The sequence below is a fragment of the Prorops nasuta genome, unplaced genomic scaffold (genome assembly GCF_024137725.1).
Source record: "Prorops nasuta isolate Cenicafe-Biocafe unplaced genomic scaffold, Cenicafe_Pnas_1.2 PNAS00014, whole genome shotgun sequence".
Classification (NCBI taxonomy): Eukaryota; Metazoa; Arthropoda; class Insecta; order Hymenoptera; family Bethylidae; genus Prorops; species Prorops nasuta.
Genome location: NW_027116811.1, coordinates 3,436,837 through 3,461,010, shown reverse-complemented (window position 1 = coordinate 3,461,010; position 24,174 = coordinate 3,436,837). Strand labels below are relative to the sequence as shown.

Below are 24,174 nucleotides of genomic sequence, written 5' to 3'. Positions count from 1 at the left end.
AAAATAATAAAGTTTTGTAATGTTCGCGAGGACTTTCATATTTTTATATCTTCTCATTTTAGTATTCTAGCTTGACATTATTTAAATGTATTGATTGCAATAAATATGAATAAAATTATGCTATGTTTTAAAGTTTAGAACTCCAATTTGCAAAACGTTATATTTTTTATTATACAAGTATTAACTGTATTATTATTAAAAATAATGTAGGGAAACCACTTGAGGATCTTTATGTCTATGATATGTTTAATTTTTTTAACGTTTTCTTTTTTTATTTAAGATTTAACAGGGTGTTCCTTCTTTTCATGGATAGAAAAATGTGAATTCCTTTCTATCGACAACTGTCAAATAATATTTGCGCTGTCGATAAGACAGAACTTCGTTTTTATCTACATTTGAAAAGCCAGTTAGCCCTTACCTAATTACCTATCAAAAATAAAGAAACAAATGAAGAAAACATCCACAAAATTAAACATCAAAGTATAATAGATCTTCATGTCATTTCACACTATAACCTTTTAAGAAATTCGGTCTTTTTAAACAAAAAAAAAATTGTAGGATAAAGCCAAAATGTCGACTACAACCATACAATCTACTTTAATTGAATCTCTAAAAACAGAATACTTCATTGATACTGATTCACAAATTTCGTTAGCACAATTACTAGACCTCGCGCTTGGAACTCCCGAAGTAAATTTTATAATTTTTTTTATAACAGCGTAGTTTCCATCCATCCAAAAATACAATGACATATTTTACAGATTGGAGCTGTAAACTTTAAAATATTGCATAGTTTTCTTCGTGTTTTATTGCAATTAATAAATTTAAGCGATATTAAAGTTCAGTGCCGAAGGGAAAAGGTAAAAAAAAAAAAATAATTTATTACTATTTTGCTAAAATTTCTTATGTTTCCCTAACTCTTTAGGAAATTGCTGGTTCCGGATCAAATATATCGATAAATGTCTATCCAAATCAATACAGTCTTAACGATCAAAGAGAAGAAAATATGTTGCACTACGTTAAATACAAAAGTAAACGTTAAATTATGATTTATGCCTTTGATTGATTAATAACGAAAAATAATTCATGATTTATTGTTATTTAATTCTATATTTTTTTAGCAATTAACTTTACCACAGAAATGAGTAAATTTAATTTCAGGTGAGTAATGCGACTGGCTAAATAATGATATTTTTAATAAAATAGTAATTATTTTTAGATAATAATGTAAAAATTCCAAAACTTGAAAAGAAAAGTATAGAAGATTTAGCTAAACAAAAAATAAGAAAACCACGAAGAATTAGAGGCGGAGCAGATGAGCCGAAGCCGGAGGATATACCGATAATAGAGACATCAGAAGCAGAAGAGAATTATGAAGTTCCTTCGCCTAAAGATATCGATAAACCCGGAAATACAACGCCAATAACAGATGCGGTGTCATTTGCCGAAAGTAAATCTTTCCTTAAGTTACTCCATGTAACTTTAACGTAATAGAGTCACGTTGAAATAATTGTGTAAATTATTTGACAAAGTGGACGTCTCTGAAGTTCAAAGAAGTTTGGATTATTTAAGATCAGAAGTACTGAGAATGCAAGTTGAAAATCAGGATTTAAGAGCCGAAGTGGAGCAGAATAGCGCAAGTAAATAAAACCTACATCAATGGCGTTCTGGTAGCTTTCTAAAATACTTTTTTCTCGCAGATATCGAAAATCTGAAAGTAGAATTAAAAAAGTCCTGTCGCTCCGATGCTGACAATGAATCTTTAGAATCCAAACTTAACAACTACGTAGAAAGCTCTAAAAAATTTGAATCAAAGTTTGAAGAAACACTTAGTGATATTATCAATCGTATGAAGGAAGCAGAAAAAAAAATAGGAAAAATGAACGACACAATTGAAAATGGAAGTATTTTGAAAAAAGTTGAAACAGCAATTCAAGAAATAAGCAACCATGTGGAAGAAATTCAAGGTGATATCGAGGAGCTCAACAAGGTGTCTGATCGTCTGAGGGACATGAAGGATGAGCAGGAAATGAATTTCAGTGTAAAGCGACAAGAATCATCAATACATTTTCATAACGTTTATTGAAACTTTGCTAATAGCAGTATTTTTACACATGCAGTCATTGATGGAACAAATTGAGTTACTGAAGAATGTTAAGTTTGACAAGGAAGATTTGGAAGATGCTCTGGCTGATAAGGCGGATGTTCAAATCGTTAACCAAAAAGTATGGCATCGATTATAAATTTATTAACTAAAAATCAATTGATATTTTAAAATTAATATATGACAATATTAGGTGTCGCTGGACCAATTTCACACGGTTTGCGACGGTCTTACTCGAGGATTGGAAGAAGCGATTGATAAATTGAGTAAACAAGAGGTGGTATGTCAAGAAACGTTCAGCGAAATGCAGAGGGACATTGAAATCAAAACAGACAAGGAAGAAACTGCATCATTCAAGATCCTCGTAGAAAATCGTATGAAAATCCTTCAACGCAAGATTAAAGAGCTGTCGGAATTGAATCGTGATAAGGAAGCTGCTGCTTCGAAAAAGCTACTCAGGTTAATACTATTCTTCTACCAATACCACGCCCAAGCTGAATGAAACCAAATTGCATAATTTCTTGACAAATTGTAGGGATGTTCAATGTATATCTTGTGATAAAGACGTGGTGATGAAGAGGCAAGAAGATGCTAGATACGTGTCAAAGCCCTTCCCTTGCAAAACTAGTATGAAACCTTATTTAACCTACAAATTAGATGACATCAGACGACAACAAACTGAGATGTCGTATAGTAGGAATATGGTACATTTCGAGAGTGTTATGAGGGAAGAAGATAAAAGGATTAGATTGGCGAAAGATAACGATTTTAATAAACATGCTGGGTTAGTCATCACATCATACTTACCTCTTTATTCGTAATCTAACTCATTATTGTTCATAGTGACGTTTTCTGTAATCGATACTGCGGTGGAAGTCATACGGTGACGACCCCTCAACAAAGAGCAGCAAAGATGAATCGCAATTTCACTGAATGGGGACCTCAAGTTATTCAGTTGACAGCTGAACATATAGAAGGAAAAGACGGACGATTATATCGAAGTCGATCAATACCTAAGAAAGAAATGTCTTGCACGTGCCACTCTCCTATACCGGTGAATCCAACGCCTTCGGTAAACAAATAATCTTACCATTATTTATTGCTAAATCTAACTGAACGATCGACTAAATTTTAGGAGAAAGATGCTTCTACTCCGCTTCCACTAGCCGAAGAACCCAATCGAGCCAGTGTCACTTCCGGTAGAAATTATTATATTATAAAAAATCATCAATATTTTCCATATGACTTATCAATATTCGGAATATGCATTATTACTTTTTATTTTAGCAAAGAATAATTCAAAAAAATCAATCCAATCGACGGGTAAAGGAACGGCGAATAACTTACCAGCACAGGTAAGTAATGCAATAGTTAGAATATCTAATATGGTACTGTAAGATATAAAAAGTATCCATTTTATTTATTATTGAACAGAAACTTGATACAAAGAAAGATGAGCAGGTTAAAATAGAACCCGAGGAAGTGTCAGGTAATATTGATTCAACCAAGGAAAATATAAATGTAGAAAGCGAGAACGATGTGGAAGAAGAATACATACATGTTTAACTGGGTAAAATTGCACTGAAGTAATCATTCGTCAATTATTAAACGTTTTATTATTAATGGAGAGTTTCAGAGTACACAAGACTAGCTATTGGAGTTGTTTCGGAACATTTCTGATCTGTGCTAAAAGAAAAATACTAGATCATACTTTACACGATGATCGGAAACACAGTCACGCTTCGTTATTGCACATATTATTCGCGATGCGTTCGTATCGATAGTTTTTCACAACGGTTAAAGGAAACGTACTGGGCATACTTAATTGATTAAGTACCATCCAGCTTATCATTACACTCCTATACGGTTACTCGCTAATATTCCTCGTAATAATATATATGCGCAGTATGTTAAGATTAAGCTAAACGTCACTTCATATAAATTTCAAGGTACAGGAAGTATCTACAGATTATTACTGCTTTGTTCGTGACTTTGTTTAATATATTGTAGGCTGTGTGAGCTCTAATACTAGTTTTAATTACTACATTTATCGTTCTACTCTCTTACGATTAAATTAACGGTATGCTGAATTTGCGTAAGATCACTGATTAACGACACAATGTAATAATAAATGTAATATGAAACAAATATATAGATTACATTTTCAATAATCCGCTCATATGGGAATAATATATGTAATGCCTTAAATATTAACATGGATATGCATTATTGATTACAATTAATAATACTGGCAGCTTAAAGTACAAAGCTTATAAGGTAACCAACCTAAATTATTCATGGCCGGTAAATGTGTAAAAATAAACAGTAGTCTTTCCAACGGGACTTAATACGCTTTAAGTTAAATAAATATGCTACAATTAGTCTTACAAGCCTAATGCGTAGTAGTAATGATTAAACCATTAATTTCACAATATCTTAAAAATTATACAGCAATGAAAATATTTGCAAAATAGAGATGCTTACAATAGTCAACCATTACGGATACCTCTTCCGCCGTGCTAGAGTTTAAGTATGCTAATTCGTGAAATTATACCTTCTGTTTCACCAGTCGTGCAAAACAGGGCCAAAAAATTCACTCACAACCAACGTGAATTGAATTTCTAGTTATTACGAGTTATTGAAATTACAATGGACATTTTGATCGAATTGCGATACGTTTTACCCCTAACTATAATACGATACCAATAATAATGATAATAATAATAAAGAGAAGAATAACCATTATTATTATTCCATACAAAGCAAGTAACAAATATAGATAAGTGGAATGAATAACAGATCACAGGTTAAACTAGGCTAAACTTTTTGTAACAAATTAATATCACATGAAAAAATATGTATCAGTTGCTTTAGCTTACGAGATTCCGATTTCGCTCAATGGCAAGACTATATATTTATTATGACGACGGAACGTGATGCATTAATAAGTAAAATTATTAAATAATAGCAATTACATATAGATTTTGGCATTGAAATTGCGGTAATTCCGTGATTCATTATTATTACCTTAATCTCATTCGAGTAGGAAAGAGACGAATCAACTCATCTTTGGCTTCAGCTTCTTCACAGGTCTTGTTTTACCTACATGGACAAGACATTTATCTAATTCTACATACGTATTAACTCTCTTTCCTAATAGTATCGATTTATAAAACAGCAAGTCTGATCCCATCAAAAATTTCTTATAAGGAACCTTTAATAAATTCACCATAATAATCGGTTTTCATTTGCACAGGATCTTAATAGTTAAGTCACATATGATTATCAAAAATTTCAACTCCCAGCCTCTTCTTAGAATTTTAGAAAAAGCCCAGGCCTTCGATTATGTCCCTCTTTATTTCCTAAAAGAATTCGAAGGATTTTCAAGATTTATACTTTATTTGCCAATTTCGAATTTAAAGATTGGTCTCGTCTGTCTCTTACATACGGTTTCTTTTCAAGATTTGCGTTTTATAGCATTCTACGATATATCAAACCACATACATAGCCCAGTGAATAATAAACAATAATAGTAGTTTAATATCACTTTACAATTATGATTCATACGCAATTTGGAGGTAGGTATGCGCGATACTTTAAGGAAGACCACAAATCTCTCGAAATTGACATGCTTATATGTATATTCACAAACCTCTGAACCAAACATTTTTAAACAGAAAGTATGGCAATAATTAACTTGAAATGAGTCAATATGAATAATATTCCCTTTTCTCTTCATTGCACGTCATTTCTTTAATGTCGATTATTTTTTCAATGATTAATCTTTGTACTGTACTTGCATTTTCTTTATTTGATCGTAAAGAATGAACGATTCGTCCGTATGTTTATTGTCCATTGCTCTGATCTGTTTTTATAGTGTTTCTTACCACGCAATTGCATACTTCTGAATAGTTTGTTTCTGAAAGGTATTTTCGACTCTTCCACTAAATTACTAAGAGGAATGACATGGACGTATGGAGTTTACTGACAATAATATGCTCGTTATATTATTGCTTAAATGGAAGGTAAAAAAAAAACTTGTATCAGAAAATTCATAGATACTCTTTCGGACTTGGATGTAGAAATGCTCTGTAGCTTATGTATATCTGCGCGTCGCTTCCTCAGACAATCCTTTCTTAAAATTTCTTGTAAAAGATTATTTATCAAAAAATCGAGCAGCACCTTAAACGGCGCTCCGATAGAAGCGCTACAAAAGCTGTGCTATCACCGGATGTAGAAGACACATATGTTCGGCGCCTCGAATCGGAAGACGATTCACGCTAAAGTGGCGAACCATTTCCGGTATACTGTCGAAAGGCTTGCTGAATTGTCCAAGAATGTATGCATTCAATTCTTGGTTCTTCTGAATACGCATGTGCATAAAGCCACGGGCACTCCTGAAAATCATTATTTCTCCATTAATAAGCTGCTCTAGATTCTTAAGTGTCTATCTGTCAAACGTAAACTTACTTTAAGGATAAAGAATAGTCTTGTTTTGTCGACTCGCTGTTTCTCACCAAGTAACTTCCTTCTCGAAGTAGCCGGAGAACAGCTTCAGCCTCGATTCTTGTAATGGAGCCGTGGTACCATCTGAAAATTTATGACAATTCAACAATGATATACTGGAAGAATTCATTTTTATCCACAGAGTGTGTTTTAAATTTAATTTTTTGTCGCAAATACCCTTGTCTTTCCAGAGGAAGATCAACATCGACGAGATCAGCGGATCCCCTGACTGCACTAATTTCTAGTGGTAGTCCGAGACTAAGGCCAGGCTTCTTTGCTATAAGTTGACCTCCAATACCAGCAGCCAATGCTCCGTTACCAGCAGCATCCAGATTCAGCGTCATCTTTGGACGCGCCAGACCGCCGCCTGAAATGAGTCACGCGACAGTTAGACGCCACCAACTTCTAACGGTAAACACTTAGATATACTATCATATTTTTGACACTTCAGATTCTCTCTTATAACTACACAACAAAGTTATCCGAAGAACGAAATGGAAAGTTAAAATTATACGGTTATTACTCGGAGAAATAAATTTAACTTCTAATTGAAAAAAACCTATTGAACAAGTATTAATGAGAAAGATTCGTGAGCATAAGTTTATAGCATTGATATGCTAAGAGACCCGTGTCATGTTTCAACTAAGTTTGAAAGTAATAGTGCAGGGTAAAGGGATTTACATCGGTCATGCCATTTTTTGAAATAGATTAAAGTTTCTAGAAAGTTTCCAAGGTATCACAGTCAATTTCAAAGTTTGTCAGAAAAAGTACTGCTGTATCCCATAGCTAGGAGCTAATTTCATTTAGTATCGTAATCTCTTAGTAGTTGACTGCGAGACGGAGGAACAGATCCAGGTATCGGTAAATTGTTCCGACATATGTAGCATTCAGTCAAGACCTCTCCCGAATTTAATACATCTCGTACACATCTGCGTTCCCCATAGACATCGAGATGTACAAATAGTAAGTAAAAACTAGGTAACGATTCAACAATAATAAATATATCACTGACTTTACTCGATAAAAAATTAAGGAAACCGAAAGTTAAGATATTTTTCGTAAGAAAAAATAGGGAATTATCCGATAACTCTTCAGGGTGGACTTGCGTGAGACCATTTCATTGCAGACTTTTTTAAATATTGATGCGAAAAGGTAGATGCTTGTTTCAGAATGCAGAGAGTTCTGTTTTATTAAACCCTATTCCAGCCATGTAGCAGGTTGATTTATCTATCAAACTTTATTTACTTTCCACGAACATATGTTCCTTTTTCTTTTGTTTTTCCTAACCATGCAGTAACTCTCTAAACAATTGTTTCTCTCAGACATTTTTTATCCTTGAATAAGAATCCTTATTTCCTTGTTTCCTTAGCAGACGGTTTTAATATCCGTCTTTGACAGAGATACGTCGCAATCAATTTCCTTGTGCAGTTTCCATTTCTTTGCTCCCCAAGGGAAATGGTGGAAAGGAAGAAGGAACGGAAGGAGACGTCTACAGGTGAGAGCTAGGGACACCACCAGCTAATTTGTCCTTTATGAAATACTCTCGTACCAAATGACAGCTCCGGCTCTTCAAATATTTACACAGCTATATATTTTAATAAATAATAACCTTTTTTGAAAATTAGTTGCGTAGAATTTTGAAATGCGTTTTTAACTGCAACGACGGTGACATTTCTTGTTGTTACGAGGTAAGGAACGAACGACCTCAATGCTGCCACAAAACTCCCCGGGGAAATTCCTTGTCACGCAGGACACGCGGGAAATCTCACCGTCACCATGAATCAGAATCGAGGAAAAAAGGGAATTTTAATTTACAAGGAAATCAAGAAGTACAGACATTTTCTTCGATTTCGAAAAGCACGCTTCACCTATAAATCACGTGCAATAAAATCGAACCGCAAAGCCCGCAATATGATATTTATACAGTTACTTCAAGAGTTTACGAACAGTCTTAACGTGAGATTTATCGTCCTAAAAGATTTCCTACGTGAGAATAACGACTTGCCAAAATTGCTAGGAACAGAGTCACGCAGCTTCTATTAGGAACCACTTATCAGTAAACGTTCTAGTGGCAGTCAATAACGATACGAAGCAAAAGAACACTAAATTCTTTAACATTATCAATTGTGGAGTAAAAACTTAATTATAATATTTATTTATTAGAGCTAAACGGACCAATTGCTTCAGAAATTCCAAATGTAACGTTTTGCAATATTAAGATGCCTGTTGAAGTGGCCTTAATACCTTACTCCTCTTTCCCACAAAAATCTCACCTCAGTTTTGAATTGCGTATGCACAACAGATAAGAAATTTGAAGGGGGAGATAGGTCTTGGGATCAATTTTAACAGATGTTGCAGTTACGCAGCACCTCTACAGCACAGCCAAGGTTCCCCACGCAAGAAGCTTCCCTTATTGATGTGATAACAAACACTTCGAACCTGCGTAGAATTGTTGATACGCCTCGATCCTCATGAAATATGAACTACGATAGGCACATTTGCTGTTTCTATCGGCAGCTTGGCGTCTTCCAGCAATTTGTCGAGGATCACGAATGTGCCTTCTCACGCACAAAAATATATCTACGAGTTCGGCCATATAACCAATAATTCTTTCGTTTCACCATCTATTTACCTCTAACGTCTTTTGACATCAAACATTGTGGGTAATATGCGGAGTTATCGAGAAACATTGATTTTTTAAAACTTTCAGCGAACAATTTTCTTTTTTTTTTTTATGAAAATTACTGGTTATCAATAACGATAGGATTCGGAATGGTCGAAAGAAGCAAATCGTTTCGGCGACAGGGGAGAGAGGACCGGAAATTATGAGGGTCGCTTGTGGAAGTCTAGCGGATAATGACGTTACACGGTTAGTTATTGGCCACTCCTTGCTGGCTTTTGATATCTGATCGCATCTTCGCTCTCCAGACTAACAAAGTCCACGGGCCAACCCCTAAAAAGATTTTACGAACTATATGGCATTCTAGCTTGAAACGAGAGTCCCCTATATTATAGACATACCACTGTGCACAAGATTGATAAGACCCAATTCTGCCCATTACTTTCATAATGATAACTTATTATCGTATCGAACAGACACGAGGTACGCTTTCTATTCGCAAAATTAAGAAATTTGTCGCGTGAATTGATTAAGAATGTTGAGAGCTAATAAAAATATTTTCTACCACCTCAAACGATGTTATTTTGAATTTCACGATGCAAAGTAATTCGCCAAAACCCTCTCGTTTGTTAAAACTGACGTTTCTGAAAATGAAAGCTCGGCTACCCGGATAAGTTGACGACCCTTGAAATTTGTTCTAATTTACAGCATTTAGGTGAGGGTGGCCTCGTTCTGAAATATGAAATTCTACGAATAAGCGAAAAAAATACTCTTGGCCAACGACGATTGCACTTCCGCCACGAGAATACTCTGGCAAAAACACTTAACTACCTTGCCTCAGTTGCAGTCACGTCATTTCCTTTGTAACTCGATAGGTTTAAAGGGGAAAAAGCACTGTAGCATCCAATTGCAACTCATGCCACGGTAGAAAAAAATGTCGATATTTACAAAGACAGTCGATACATCTCTGTTTTTCTAAGTTTAACAGAATTGATAAAATCCCAAAGAGGCATGTATTTACCAATAGCAATTAAGCTTCATCTAATCGCCGAAAGCTTTAGGTATACGTGCAAAATGATACATCGCTTCTAGAATGAGGGTTCTAGGAGAAGAAAAAGTTCCCAAAAGCTCTTCTGAATCTTTTTCTGCCTACTCAGTGAGACAAAACCAAGGAGATATGGGCACGTGTACCCTTTTTTACCGTATTACTTGATCCGTTAACGAGCACCATTGAGGTGATCCGAGTCACCGTCTGTTAAATGGTACACGTTGCATTTGTAAAAAGCGTGGTTGGATTGCGAATGTAAATTTTCACGATCACAATTATTTAACTTATAAAAAAGCATGCAATTAAAGATAGGAGATTGTGTTAAGCTAGAATGTTTGAGTGAGAGCTTTAAAACTTCGGTCTATATTCGTGCAGTCTCTGCCTACTAACACTTTGTAGAGCGTACAAGCTATTGTTTGAAAGTACAATGAAGAACCGCTCTTCTTCCGGTCTGCTCGTCGCCAACGCGACCGAAATAGAAAGCACGGGAAGGGGAAATCTCGACACGTTAATATCACCTATGTGTTCTATCTAAGTCTACTTTTGCTTCTTACGTTTTAAAGTTTTTGCATAATAATTCGCTCTATTTGATTTACATCATGATCTCGATGAATTAATCGTCGAATTTTTATATTTAATTAAAATTATAGCTATAATATTTATAAGAAATTGATTGATTTAATTTTCATCAAATTTCTTTAAATATTTTCACGAATATCTATTCTATTGTCATCAGCTGTTGATCACTTGTTCATACCTATTTGAATGTGTTTATTTTGACTGCGAGTAGACAAGCCGAGTTATTATCAAACAATTGTCAGCTAGATGATAATGAGATTTTCGCATGTATCTTATTAGTCACTTGAATATGCTGGAACAAATATAACGCGATTTTACAGTTGATACAAATTTTTAAATTTATTTATTTCATTTAGACAGATTCAAGGTCTTATCTTAGTGCAAGTTACAATGTCTCAAAAAGTAGAAAAGGCAGATAAAGTGAAACGACAATTAATGCAGGAATTTCTTTTTGTGGAGAAGGAAAATTCGTTTCCTCGAAAGAGAGTGGTATCTTCAAGCGAATGCTGTTGTAAGCCTGAGAAAGTGACTAAAAAATGTTGTTCTGTGGATCTGGATAAAAACAAAATTAAGCTTGATCGTAATACAATCAACTGTAAAAAAGTATTGCTATCTGATTCTAATCGTGGCTACAGTCAGAAGAAAGATTTGAAAAAAGGTGAAAGTTCGCGATATTTTTCTGCTTCGAGTAGTTCTCGACCAAGGTAATTTGTGGTTTATTCTTTATTATTATATTTCAAAATACATATAATAAGTTGTAAGGAATAGTGACTAATATATAGATTTACGACTGTGTGTTTTTCGACAGGTCTAGTACATCAAAAATTTTCCTCTCAAAAGTACCGCCACCAGAATTGTTAAATTATTGTGAAGAACAAGTAATAATGAAATATCAGGCCAGGGAGTATGAGAGCTTTGCAAGAAATTCTCAGATAGTAAACTCAACTATGGTACAAGAAAATAAAAGTGCACATAAAAAAGCCTAAATCTAATCTCACGAAGCTAAAGAATTCAATCAATTATTTTTAACTTATTTATTTGTGAGAAATCAATACAGCATGTAGTTATTTAATGTTATTTTAAACATTTTAGGTTTTTAAAGATAAAAAGTTCAATTTTTTACTGTATATTAAAATTTTTTTAATCAAACATAACTATATTTTCAATAAGTTTGTTATCCTCTATTATCACGTTTTTATTTTTAGTACGCTGGAATAATTACTTTCACAGTTTTACTAGATAATATAAATACATATTTATGTCAAGCGGGCTAACAATTAAGAAAAGTGCTCTAATTGGGACATTAATCATCACGGGAAAGCTTAAGATTATATACTATATATGTAATGTTGTTCTCGTGTTATATACGTCTCAAGTGGAGGAATCAATTATGAACGAATTACGAATGGTGGCTGTCGCTGACAATGAGAAATTATTTGACATGCTCGAGTGAAGACTAAAAGCTTCTTACTGACAGACTACAAGCACTTACTAGTCCCTCGTGTTATATTTTTTATTTCTCCATATTTTTCTTAACAATTCTGCATATAGTATATAAAACTGTAATATATCACTAATAGTATTTTAACTTTGATAAACGTTCATAATGGAAATGAATATAAGGTAACGATTGAGGATAACTGAAAGAAAATTATATTACAGGCAGAAAAATGCAATTTACTGTTTTTATACGAACGAAAGTAATTCCCTCTATACGTCAAATTGGTTTACGGTCAGCGACAGCTCTGTCGTTGATGGTAAAGTAATAAAATAGCTTCAACTTGGCTAGGAGCAAATACATTAGATCTCTGAAGGTCGATCGATCAAATGTGGCAGATCCACGTTCCCCAAAAAGTAATTGCAACACCTAAACGTGTAAAAAGCACAGATTTCTCGCGAAATCTGTTCACGATCACAAGGCAGCGTGCTTCTGTATCCATTCCTTTCGTCCCCTAACAAATCCCTATCTTCAAGAAGTAATTTACGAACCAGGGGAATTCGATATCCATCGGATCAGGAAGAAATATCATTGCTGGGAAAGCCAGCATCGGTTGAGTGAAAGAGAAAATATATCTATACGTTTATTAGACATTTGCATGTTTAATTGAAAGTGCCATTGAGGAAATATAGTGAAAGAGAGAGAGAGAAGAGGGGGGGATAAAGATGAGTAAATTGAAATTCCGCAGACGATTAGGATAGGAATTATTAAGAATGTGTAATTTTGAAGGGACTCAATCCTTGATGGTAGCTTTCATTGACATTCGAGCTACGATAAAAATAACCAAAGCTATGCAGTAGCAGATAACAAAGTAGCAATGTATCAACGTAACAGCAGACATGGTGGATAACTTCAGCTTGCACTGGTATTTACAGTCCCCTCGTAAGCTGGCACTCGTTGCAGGTTTGCCAGCTGTAGGAGGCTGCCCGGAGCTTACTCCCGAGGCTCGCATTAGAGCTTTCGCAATTTGGGGGGTGCCGTTCGAAGGGTAGACGACGCCCGCTCAAACTCCCATCAGATCGGAGGTTGGAGCTTCGATGGATGCTATAGGAAAGCCGCCACGCCACCGACGCAGTCTCGCCAGCTTAATTACTCCACTAATTTCAGTTAGTTCGTGCAACCCATACGCATCCCACTTTTTAACTACAGCATTCTCCTTTTCGCGATCTTTTTTTTCGTATTTTAAATTAAGATATTCTATGCGATTATATATTGATGCAAAATATAATAGCCCAACATCGATCATTAATAATGCAAAGAACGCACGAGCTCGTACTATAAACAACGCGCTGAAATTTTAGCCTTTGGCTAAGAGACGTAGGCGCTAAACGAAGCTTAACCATGTTAGCCACTGTCTGGAAGCTTCATAACGATCGAGATCAAATTACGCGACCCTCCAGATCTGATGAGTACCTAGTACACCTCGAGGTGGTCCAAAGAACGATCTTTTCAGCGTTTTATCGTTTATAAGTTGGATTAAGTAGAGATGCTTTGATATACAAACTGTTCAGTCTCCGAGGATTAATGTTAAGAGTGATCGTTGGAAATGGCTTTGTTCGGAAAATATAACTGAACAGGGTGAAGAAGTACTTACCAAAAAGAGTTGGTGGCTCGACATCGCGAACTGAAAGACTCGACGACGCTTGAGAAGCACTGGAATCGGTGCTTTGAGTGCATCTGAGTCTTCTTCTGAGCTTCGGCATGTCGAAGGGTAAATCTCTGAGATCAACACTAGTGGCACTTCCGGAGGTAGTAGCATCTTGTTGCATAAGTAATCGTCTTCTGCGAAGTTTTGGCATATCGAAAGGTAGATCCGATAATTCAGCTTCGTTATCGGCCAGATTGATATTGTCCAATTGCTGTGGCTTCAGCAAATGAAAGCCGAAAGGTTTGCATTTGATTCCTGCTCGAGATTCGATGGATATGCCGCTGTCCGAACCTTGAATTTCAGCATCGCCGGATGAGGAAGACTGCAGTGCCAAATTAATAAGGTTCTTATTCGGCGGCGTTCGTCTCTTCTTGAACGAAGAGTCCATTGGTGAGGTAACCGAGTTTGTGTTTGTGTTGGTATTGGTGCTGGTATTGACGGTATTGGTATTATTGATATTGCTTCCGGTTACATTATTTTCGATCATACTTTCTTCCGGAGAAGCCTTTTGCGAATTGTTGTTGCGATTGTTGTCGGAGGTCTCCGACGCCTGTTCCTGAGATGATTTATCAGATATGGGAGACAATATATGCAGTTTATTGGCGTGATGAGTTAGAAAACCGGTCAGAGTGGTCTGTTGATGATGATGGTGGTGATGATGATAGCAATTACTACCGCTATCGGAACTGTGGGAGCTCAAGCTGGTACTATGACGACTCTCGGAGCTGCTGGTCGATCTGTTCCCTTCACTCGTGCTGCTTCTGATCGACTCCATGCTGCCACCACTGCTACTGGTAGCCATACTTTCCGTACTGGAGTATCCCATTCGACGTCTGTTGGCCCGTAACTTGAAATCCGGTAGAGTCCCATCTCTTCGCGATCTGGACACGTCGCTCTCAGCTTCATAGGGCCTGCCTTTAAACTCCATGATCGGTCTACTCTCACGAATTAAACTACGCGGACGCTGTCTCTCCTCTCTCGGCCTGCCCTTGAACTCCAGAATGAGCTCCTTGTCAAATCGGTTACCTTGAGATGTTTCGGTTTCATGGGCGAAACTTTTCGGCCGGCTCTTGATTTCCAAAATATTGCTCTCGCTACTCTGGGGCGAGTCTTTTGCTCTCAATGACTTAATCGGTAGTCTCATGTCTTTCAGTCTGGGATGATCCTGCTGGGATGGCAAATTTGGTGCGCTGCGAATGTTTAGGAGCAAGTGGTCACGGATGCCGTGGAATTTAGCAGGTAAAGGTGCGGTGGACGGCGGCGAAGGTGTATATCCACGTACTGCTAATCTTGGTGAGCCAGCTTTCTCATCGCTCGAATTTATTTGGAGGGAATCAATGTCTTGGGATAAATTTGATATATTGTCTGATTGCTGTTGTTGCTGTTGCGATTGCTGTTGCTGAAGACGGCTCGGAATTGGCTTTGGGCGGAGAAGTACGACCTTGCGTCGATGGTCCTTGGGAACGTGGGAACCGGAGTATGGAATTTGCAGCTGCAACGACTGCTTCGACACCTCGGTCGCCGAGCTCGATCTACTCGACGGTGCAACACTGTTACTCCGTACCTGAAATTACCATCAGATTTAGAACAAGCGTAATAATAAAATAATATCGCTATACACCATTAATTTAAAATGAAAACTATAAATTATACTAGACGCTTAAAATCTACCAGAGATCCACCACCATAATTCATCCGTGATATCAATTTTTTACACAAGATTTTTTCAAACCAAATTAAACGAAGCTTCGAGAAGTCTTGTACAAAAAATTGACGTCTCGCTCACAATATATTTCAGCCCATAAAAACTATATTCCGTAGGTCGTGTTAAATGCCTCGCCCTGAATAAGAGTAAAAACTCACGTGGGAGTGTAGAATGGGATGATTGGTGACCCGGTCGAAATCATCAAGGTCGTCGTCGGATCGACTGACCTTGCAGTCGAAGGCTGTTTCGTACAAATGACGCTGACGAGCCATCTCTTCCTCGTCTTCCTCCTCCTCCTCCTCCTCCTCCTCGTCGCCTCCTTCGTCCTCACCCTCCACGTCGCCCTCGTCCTCAACGAGAATCGGTTGCGTTTCGACTCTTCTATAACGTCGAAGCTTGCGCACCGGATGCCGCGTAGTCTGCGGCTGTCGGTGCTCTAACTCATCGTCTTCCCCCTCGTCTGCTGAAACTACGCAGGTGCATATGGCCGCTGGAAGATCATGGCTCAACAAACGATGAGGTGGCATGAGATTCTGGTCCCACTCGTTGCACGACGAGTGAATGTCGTTCTTAGTCTGGACAGCATGTTCGCTCTTCGACGTGGGGCTCAAAAAATCTTCGCTGCGTTGCTGTAGTTTCTGATGATGCGAGTCTGTCGTAGCATAAGCACCACCATCCCCTGCCAAGGAGTTCCTTTTCACCGAGCCAATAGTCTTGGAACGCTCGGCTGGCACATCGAGACTCACGCTCTTCCGGTATTTTCCAGGCTGGGTCCTCAACAGCTGATCCGGTGCTTTAAAAAGGTCACCGTAATAGTATGGCGACGGATGTCGCACCTGCTGATTGGAATCTGTCGGCGACTGATCAGCAAGGTGCACGAGAGCAACGCAATCCAACACTATTCCATCCCCTGAAGGCAAACTCACTCTGTCTACTGATACCCCGCGAATCGACGTTGATGCGTACAGGCTGTTCTTTCGTTTTCTGATCTCCGATCGTTGACCTTCGGCTTCTTCATCCTCGCTCGAAGAGCCCGAGGCTGAGGGATCTGAAAGAAGAATACACGCTCGTTTAAAAAATTATGCTATATATTGGACTCACGCTTCTTTATTCCAAATTCCTCACTCTAGCAAGCTTTTGATGCGTAAGAAATATAATGGAGGACGAGGTGAGATCGTAAAATAGCCTAGTAAAACAGGTAGTCTGGCAGGAATGAAAAAAAGGCAAATGGTAGGAAATTTTCATAATCTCTCTATAGGATGAATGCCAACAGGGAGAAAACAATTTTTAAGCCCGTTAAAGGACGGAGTAAAGCGCCTAGGTTGAATATAGTGCAAGCTTAGCGTAATACGATCATTTATCCTTCTTTCCTAAAATGGATTTCTAAACGTTGTCATGTAGGAGATCCAATGCAAATGTTAAGACCTTAGCTTTTTAATAGTCTTATTAATCATACTAATATATTTGCTGATAAAAATTTCTCAGTCTTTTCAAGCGAGTTAAAATTGTTTAAAGCATAAAGAACAGTTATGTTATAGGTTCTTTTTGACGAAATAATAATTTCGAAGAGCAATGGTGAAAAAAGCTTTTTGGGGGAGACGAGAGAATGGAACACAGGGAAGTGTAGAGTTTGACTAGCGAGTAAACGCTTTTGGGGGAAACGAAATTGCCGTGAAATGGCCGCTCTCCTACGCCTTAAAAATCACTTCCTCGGTCCGCGGGATATTACGGTAATGGTTTCTGGCCTGGCTGCTGTGCCTCTCTCGCCACCTAGCCTCGGTCCCTTTACGTATTTGTGGACTCCTTCTCCCACATCGTATCGTCTAATGCTTCTCCACAGAGTTTACGATCGTGTCAGGGCCATTCTCGATGAACAGGGACCTGACGTCGACGTCGGTGACGCTAGTGAAGGAAACGCGAAATTACACGACCAGCCGGTACCTATACTAGTATAGTATATGTATAAAGAAACATAGCACACACATACACACACTATACAGGCGAAGGACTGGAGATAATGGGAGCATTATGCTCCACGAAGGGGCTCATCCGAATCCTTTCTCTGCTTCTCCGGAGGGATGAGATGGTAGACACCATAAACCACACGAGGACCTGGACCTGACAGCAACCCGTCCAATGGCAAAAAAACTTTCCGGACACCCTACAAAAACTATTATCGAAATCCAAACTCGTACTTTCACCACTACCTTACGGCTTTATTTGAAACGAGAGGCGCGTAAAGCCATACGGAAGCCTCTGCGATGCTTCTGTGATAAATGTAGGGTGGCCTCCTCCTTTTTTTATTCCTGAAGGAGAAGGAGGTAAGCTTGCGAGTTTCATATACCGACTAATGCACCGCGGAAAGGTAGGCATCACCATAAGCAGGATTAGCCACGCACTACCAGCCCCCAAGTTTACCCTTGCAAATCCATGACGGTCGATGGGTACCAGGAAGCGAGTAACGTTCAGCCAACATAAATGTAAAGCATCGATCGACTTTCCGCTAAACGAAAGAACTTTTTTCGTGCTAAATATATGTGTACTGAATGCTGTAGAATTTTTGCGTAAAATTACAAAGACAAGCATGGACAACTTTATCAGCCTTAAATTTAAACAGGACTGCAGTAGTATAAATTAATAATTATTCCTACAAAATTTGTTTACGATTACAAATGTATGACGACAGTCCCGGATTACAAAGTTGTCCACGATGGTTGTTCTTAATTTAAACGAACGATTATAGTATATACGTGTTCTCAAGACTACTGTTATCTGTAAAACCAATATTTTATCACGCGAAGAACTTTAATATCGGATCCCAAGAGCGATATATGAATTCTCTTGATTTCAAGACGAAACAGCCTTCACAAAGAAATATATAATATCAGCAAGAAGAAAGCAATATGGTCTGATTCGAATGACTTACATGAACCAGTGGGCTGGAATTGTATTTTGAGATAATCTGAAGCGAAAGGGTTGGGTTATCAGGGAAGTATGGGGAAAAAACAAGAAAAGAAGGAGGAGCTCTGGAAACAGCAGTGCAATATGAATATGTATTCGCAGCTGCTCCTTTCATTCGATACAACGAAGCAAGAAGATTAAAGCTTGAGAGAAACAAATATATCAGCAAGAGCGTCTGCTTGTATAGCTTGATTGTATTTTAAACGCGTCGAGGCTGCGTCAAACTTCGGACTTTTTCCGAGTAAAACTCATAACGAGAGGAGAGCTGATTAAGTATTATGTGGGGTGAGCCTTGATTTGCTTCAGCCACTTTCTCTTTTCCCAACATTGCTATACAGAATATTCCAAAATGGAGACTTTCGAATGATTAAAATCATTTAACATATAGTATAGAACAAATATAAAAATCATACGATTCGTAAATTTATTGAATATATTCCGACTAGACCCAATGACACAGGCATTTTGGAATGTTGTGCTTGGATGAACCCTCGATCAACGATATTGATTGCTGATCAATAATCAGATTAATGAGATATCCGGTCAGCAATAGGGGCGCTGGCAAGGGTGAACTATTGGAATAGGTAGAGTGACGTAAGGGGGAAGATGAAACACATACATTGGGCCAGAAGATTCAAGAGTGAATAAACAGATTGCAACTGGGGGTGTGACTGAGATAGCGAGTGTGCGGGTTTGTACGTGTATGCCTGTTAGAGAGAGAGAGAGAGAGAGAGAGAGGGTAGATTTTGCGATGCACTCGAAGGGTACGACACACCCCTAATGAATGCAGCGGAGCGACAACCCTAGCCTGGCAATCACTATATATAGATAACACGAAATTCCGCTGCAGTGTTCATCCTGTTTATGAGAATATCTAGATAATTCCACAGAATTTGCCAAGCAACACTGAATATTATCTAAGAGCGACAATCATCGTTTGGTACCTGGAGACGCATATTGCACGCGGCTTATTTATCTCGTATATAAAAAGGAACGTTTATATAATTTCTTCGAGGGAGAATGGTTGAGGTAATCGCAACGTGAAGAAGTAAAGCTTTATGAAAGAAGACGTGGGAGCAGCTGCGCTTCACTTCACTTGGCTTTTTATTAGATATTGTCCTCGTAACATAACCGAGAAGAGGACTATATAGAGGATGTGGGTCGTGGATTGTATCGTTTATAAGGGGGGAAAGAGAAGAAAGTAGTGAATAAAGAAACAAGCAGGATACGCAGAGGCGAAATCACCGCCAGGCACCTTCACCAGGATCGCCCTAGCTTTCTACAATGATACGAAAGATTACCTAGCATTCGTCGAGATGCGATGAAACGAAAGGCAATCTTGGTTATTGGTGACCCTGTATCAAAAGCTACGTTTACAATCTCAGAATCTTGCCAATCCCAATGCTTGACATATTTCAATAATTTAACATTTGATGAATTTGGAATAAAAATTAATTAATAATAAACGATACTTGGTTCAAGTAACAATTTAGTTTTCATACATTTGATGTTGTGGATTTTTATTTATTGCAAGTGAATAGTGCAATATAAACTGACTTGTATACTGTTTTATTCGAGAATCATGAGGAAAGCAGGCTATATATATACTTTTTCACAATAGGTAATTTTGGTGAAACTATACTAGCAACTTTCAGCGTCTTTGCGTCAGTTGGCCTAACACCTCCTCAGAGATTCGTCTCTTGAGCTTCCTTTACACGTAGACTTCTTTTCTTTAGAATGAAAAGAAGTCTCTAACGAGCCAAAGTCATCGAGGTCACGACAAACTCTAAGAGGTTTCGCTGCTCTATGAAAAAAAGATAGAAAGGGGGGATCTGGAAGTAAGGAAGAATAGGTATTTCTAAAAATTCAAGCTTTTATTTTTGGATACAAGTATGTAATAAATATAAATTAACCGTATGACAGATACCTCTCGTATCGTTGGGTTAAAAATAACTCAACCACGACCTTTTGGCCTACAATAATTAACGTAAAAATAAAATATGTTTCGTTTAAAAGATTCCATCCGAAGAAATACGATAAAGTGTATGCATGCTTGACATATAACAGCCAGCATTGCTTCTAAGTGACGTATTAAAAAAATGTGAAGGGGACGATGCCTTTGAACATTTCAAGTGGTAATTACTTGCTCTATCCTTAAATTACTTACTCCAGTAATTTTATGCCGCTATACTCCCTTTTTCCTCCCCTTATTCCACTATAAAGTCAGTCAAAGTTTCTCACATCACTTTTACCCTTGCAAGTTCATCTCTCATCCCTATAAATTCACAAACATAATCATAAAACTGGCAGAACCGTGTGTATCGAGGAATACAAGTTCCACGAGTATAAAGTTGAAAGCCTTTATAGACATCTTGACTATAGACTATATAAAAGTAGTAAATTATTGTTTCCAGCTGTATATCGTAGATTAAAAGTGAAATTTAATGATAATGACGAGGGGGATTAAATCTTCTTTCGGATGAGTGAAATTTGGCAAATGATCTCGATGCTCGTTAAGAGGAGCTAGACTACTGCGGTGCAAGCATCGTTAGCTCCGATTGATTTTGGCAGCAATAAAATCAATGTTTAGCTCGAAGAGAGGGGAGAGTGAAATCGTGGGTAGCTTGTGGATGCGCGTGGTGGAGGTGGGGGTGGGGTGTCGAAGCTATCGCTCGAGGGATAGACGGATTATTCGCTTCCCTATCGGTGGACATTGCTCAATTGAAATCTACATTGGTGGTCACACGTGAGGCTCTATCATCTGTAGTAGAAGGGTTAGGTCAGCAGGAAGGGGCGCATCAAATTTAGGCACTTCCACCACTTCTCCCTATTCTATCAGCTGCCTCACTCTCTACTATATCCTCCTTCAATTCTGCCTCTGTCCTTTGCCTCATCGCGCCTCATCTCCTCATCATGCTATCTCAATTAAACCTATAACGCGCTCTAATCCCATTACAAACTCAATCTTCTTTTACATTCCATTCTGTTTTAGAATATCTGTTATTTCTCTTACCTCTCTATCTCTACCTTATTTATGGTATCTCTGCAAGATGTATTCCGGTCCTCTACAAGAATTTATGACGAAGGGTACGGTTAAGGTATAATATTATACATATACATAAATTATATTTTTTTAATGACATAGAAATTCCAGTAACGCCATAATCTTTCGAGGATATGGATCGAATTTTATTTTTATCACCTGATCAAAAAGCTTTTTCTGAACATTAAGTTCCTAGTATTTATAGTGTGCCTCTCATGATAACGCCTACACTGGGCTTAGACTAAACGCTCGCGAAATTATCTAACAACGATATGCAAATAGAAACATAAATGCTAATTGTAATTGCTCATGGAATGAATTCAGGGTCCTTTTATTGGAGGGCTCGCGCCCTGCTAGGAGGACAATTTAAGCTCGCGACGTGATAACTTTAAAGTTTATGATAGCAGCAATTTTCAGCAGACGCCTGACGAATAATTCTACAAAAATTCGTTATTTATATTGTTATCAACATTGCAGCATACTACTGCACGCGCAACGGTATAAAACTATATTAAATATAAAGGAGGCGTCAAAAATATGACATGAATCAAACTTGCGAAATTGTGTATAGGAATTAAGATTCACAAGGGTGATGTGTCGGATACAGAATGAGTAAAGTAGCACCACGTCGTTGACAGTTTGTAAATGATCTAGTTTACTGTGGGAGAAAGTGAGAAATAGGAATAAGGGGCTGCTTGTGGGTCTTCCTCGTATATGAAGAATGGGGTAGAGAAAGGGGACAGATAAAGCGAGGACGAGATCCTTTGCGTACTAGAGACGGAGGAAAGGGTGAAAGGGTCCCTTACCTATTCGTCTTCGCCGCAATCCAACAAACTTTCAAGGCGCATACTCTCATGCACGGAATACTAAAACTTACCGCCAAGTCAGTCCATATACTATACAGTCGTTATAAACAAGATCAATAATTGCCGTCACACCATATTTTCTTCAAAGTTACGTCATGTTTCTCTGTAACGAAAACTGATCTACGGAACGTTCTTAATATCAAAGGAGTATTTGGTCACAGGAGCTTTAATGGCATATTCTCGATTTTTGCACGCCTGACACGTATCGTTAAAGCTACCGTTTCACATTTGATATTAAAACGAAACGCCCTCCTCTCGCTTGAACACCGGCAAACGGACGGCTTGTCATTTGCATACGATAAACCAACGCCGGCATTAACTGTTCAGGAATGCAGCGAACCAGAGCTCTTCCGTTGATTGAAATTGAAATACCTCGTGAATGACCATAGTGTGACGTAAATTTTCATCCTTCAATGAATAGCCAATCGATAAAAGGCGATATATTTAGTTGAGGATAGTTGTGTCTGAAACGGTTAATAAGTAGAAGAGTGGAAAGAGGGATACAGTGGAAAACTCTTGAAACTTTACAGACTGTGAGAGAGAAACAGGAATGGGGCAGTTCCCGGAACGAGTGGCGATGCCTGCAGAGGGAGTTTAATTAAATATCACACGACATATTATGGGTGGGGACTGGTGTATGGTGTCGTTGGCAAGTAACGTCAGGGACACTCCATGCGAACGAAAAGTTGGGACAAATCGGAAGGACCAACGGGCGTTGCAAACCGGAAATTGGCAAAGACCGGCTGGTCCGAGCATTTCAGTGTCACCGCTAAAAGGGATAATCCTTTTATAGACTACCTACTTCGGAAACTTTAAACGATCAATTTTCCTTTCATCGGATCCTTCTCAAACTGCATTTTCTCTCCTATCTTTTAAAACTTTTAAATTCTGCAATTTTGCATTTAGCTACGTAAACAAAAAATAAGTTGATTATAGAATATTATTATCAGAGCTAAATGAGATCTGGAGTTAACCCAATCATAGAGACGCAATGTGGGCGAGGAGATCTTTAAGCTTCGAGCTTTTGGCGATCACAGGTAGGAAAAACGAACGTTTACGCAGTGAGTTTACTCAGATCCTTCAGCAAAGTTGATCCCCCAACACATCCGTAAGGCGCTCCACGAATTAAAAGCCCATGAATATGATAAGGATGCAAATTGCTTTGGTGTTTATTCAGGATCAGTGTTACTTGGCAATCTGCATACTTGAGTGTTGAGTTACAGAAGGAAAGGGTTGGACGTGTTGGGCCTGACTCGGTTACATTTGCCACACGAGACAGCCTTCCGAAGGTTAATTACCGACCAAAGCATTCTCTTTCGCTATAGTCTTCGGTGACCCTTGTCCCCGAGCCTTCAAGCTTTGTCGAATGCTGCTGCCTAACCACTTTGCGAGCTACAAAACTGATATTGGTTCCCCCTAGAGTACTTGGTCGGTACAGCCAACATTAGAAATCTCATCGATATGCATCCTATAAAACGTTTGAAGGAATCGCAATATCTGATTTTATTGAACCGTAAACAAATTTTAAAGCTTCTCCATTAAAGTCTTCAGCCTAAAGCTATTGGAATTTACTTTTATAACGAAATATCGTCCGGC

At 38.0% G+C, this 24,174-nt stretch overlaps 3 protein-coding genes across 4 annotated transcripts in view; 2 read left to right on the top strand and 1 right to left on the bottom strand.

Moving 5' to 3' along the window:
- The first annotated feature begins 447 nt into the window (after nucleotides 1-447).
- LOC136778690 (glutamine-rich protein 2-like) lies at nucleotides 448-3,682 on the top strand. The gene is made up of 15 exons (XM_066735789.1): nucleotides 448-480; nucleotides 559-690; nucleotides 762-860; nucleotides 926-1,031; nucleotides 1,122-1,145; nucleotides 1,220-1,450; nucleotides 1,533-1,640; nucleotides 1,701-2,041; nucleotides 2,121-2,225; nucleotides 2,298-2,563; nucleotides 2,640-2,888; nucleotides 2,948-3,176; nucleotides 3,240-3,303; nucleotides 3,392-3,459; nucleotides 3,539-3,682. The coding sequence occupies exons 1-15, from the start codon at nucleotides 448-450 to the stop codon at nucleotides 3,668-3,670; spliced, it is 2,187 nt and encodes a 728-aa protein (XP_066591886.1). The 3' UTR covers nucleotides 3,671-3,682.
- A 19-nt stretch (nucleotides 3,683-3,701) lies between these two features.
- The window catches only part of hwt (heavyweight), a 96,643-nt gene continuing 76,170 nt past the window's right edge, over nucleotides 3,702-24,174 (bottom strand). For both annotated transcript variants that reach the window (XM_066734891.1, XM_066734892.1), the window contains 5 exons: nucleotides 15,867-16,756; nucleotides 13,950-15,567; nucleotides 6,788-6,977; nucleotides 6,575-6,694; nucleotides 3,702-6,501 (listed from right to left, as the gene is read on the bottom strand). In XM_066734891.1, coding sequence (XP_066590988.1) covers nucleotides 6,312-6,501; nucleotides 6,575-6,694; nucleotides 6,788-6,977; nucleotides 13,950-15,567; nucleotides 15,867-16,756 — 3,008 coding nt within the window. In that variant the 3' untranslated portion in view covers nucleotides 3,702-6,311. The remainder of the gene's footprint in view (nucleotides 6,502-6,574; nucleotides 6,695-6,787; nucleotides 6,978-13,949; nucleotides 15,568-15,866; nucleotides 16,757-24,174) is intronic.
- On the top strand, nucleotides 10,968-12,001 carry LOC136778236 (uncharacterized). Its single transcript, XM_066734898.1, has 2 exons — nucleotides 10,968-11,561; nucleotides 11,666-12,001. Exons 1-2 carry the CDS (start codon nucleotides 11,248-11,250, stop codon nucleotides 11,841-11,843), a joined length of 492 nt encoding a protein of 163 aa, XP_066590995.1. The 5' UTR covers nucleotides 10,968-11,247; the 3' UTR covers nucleotides 11,844-12,001.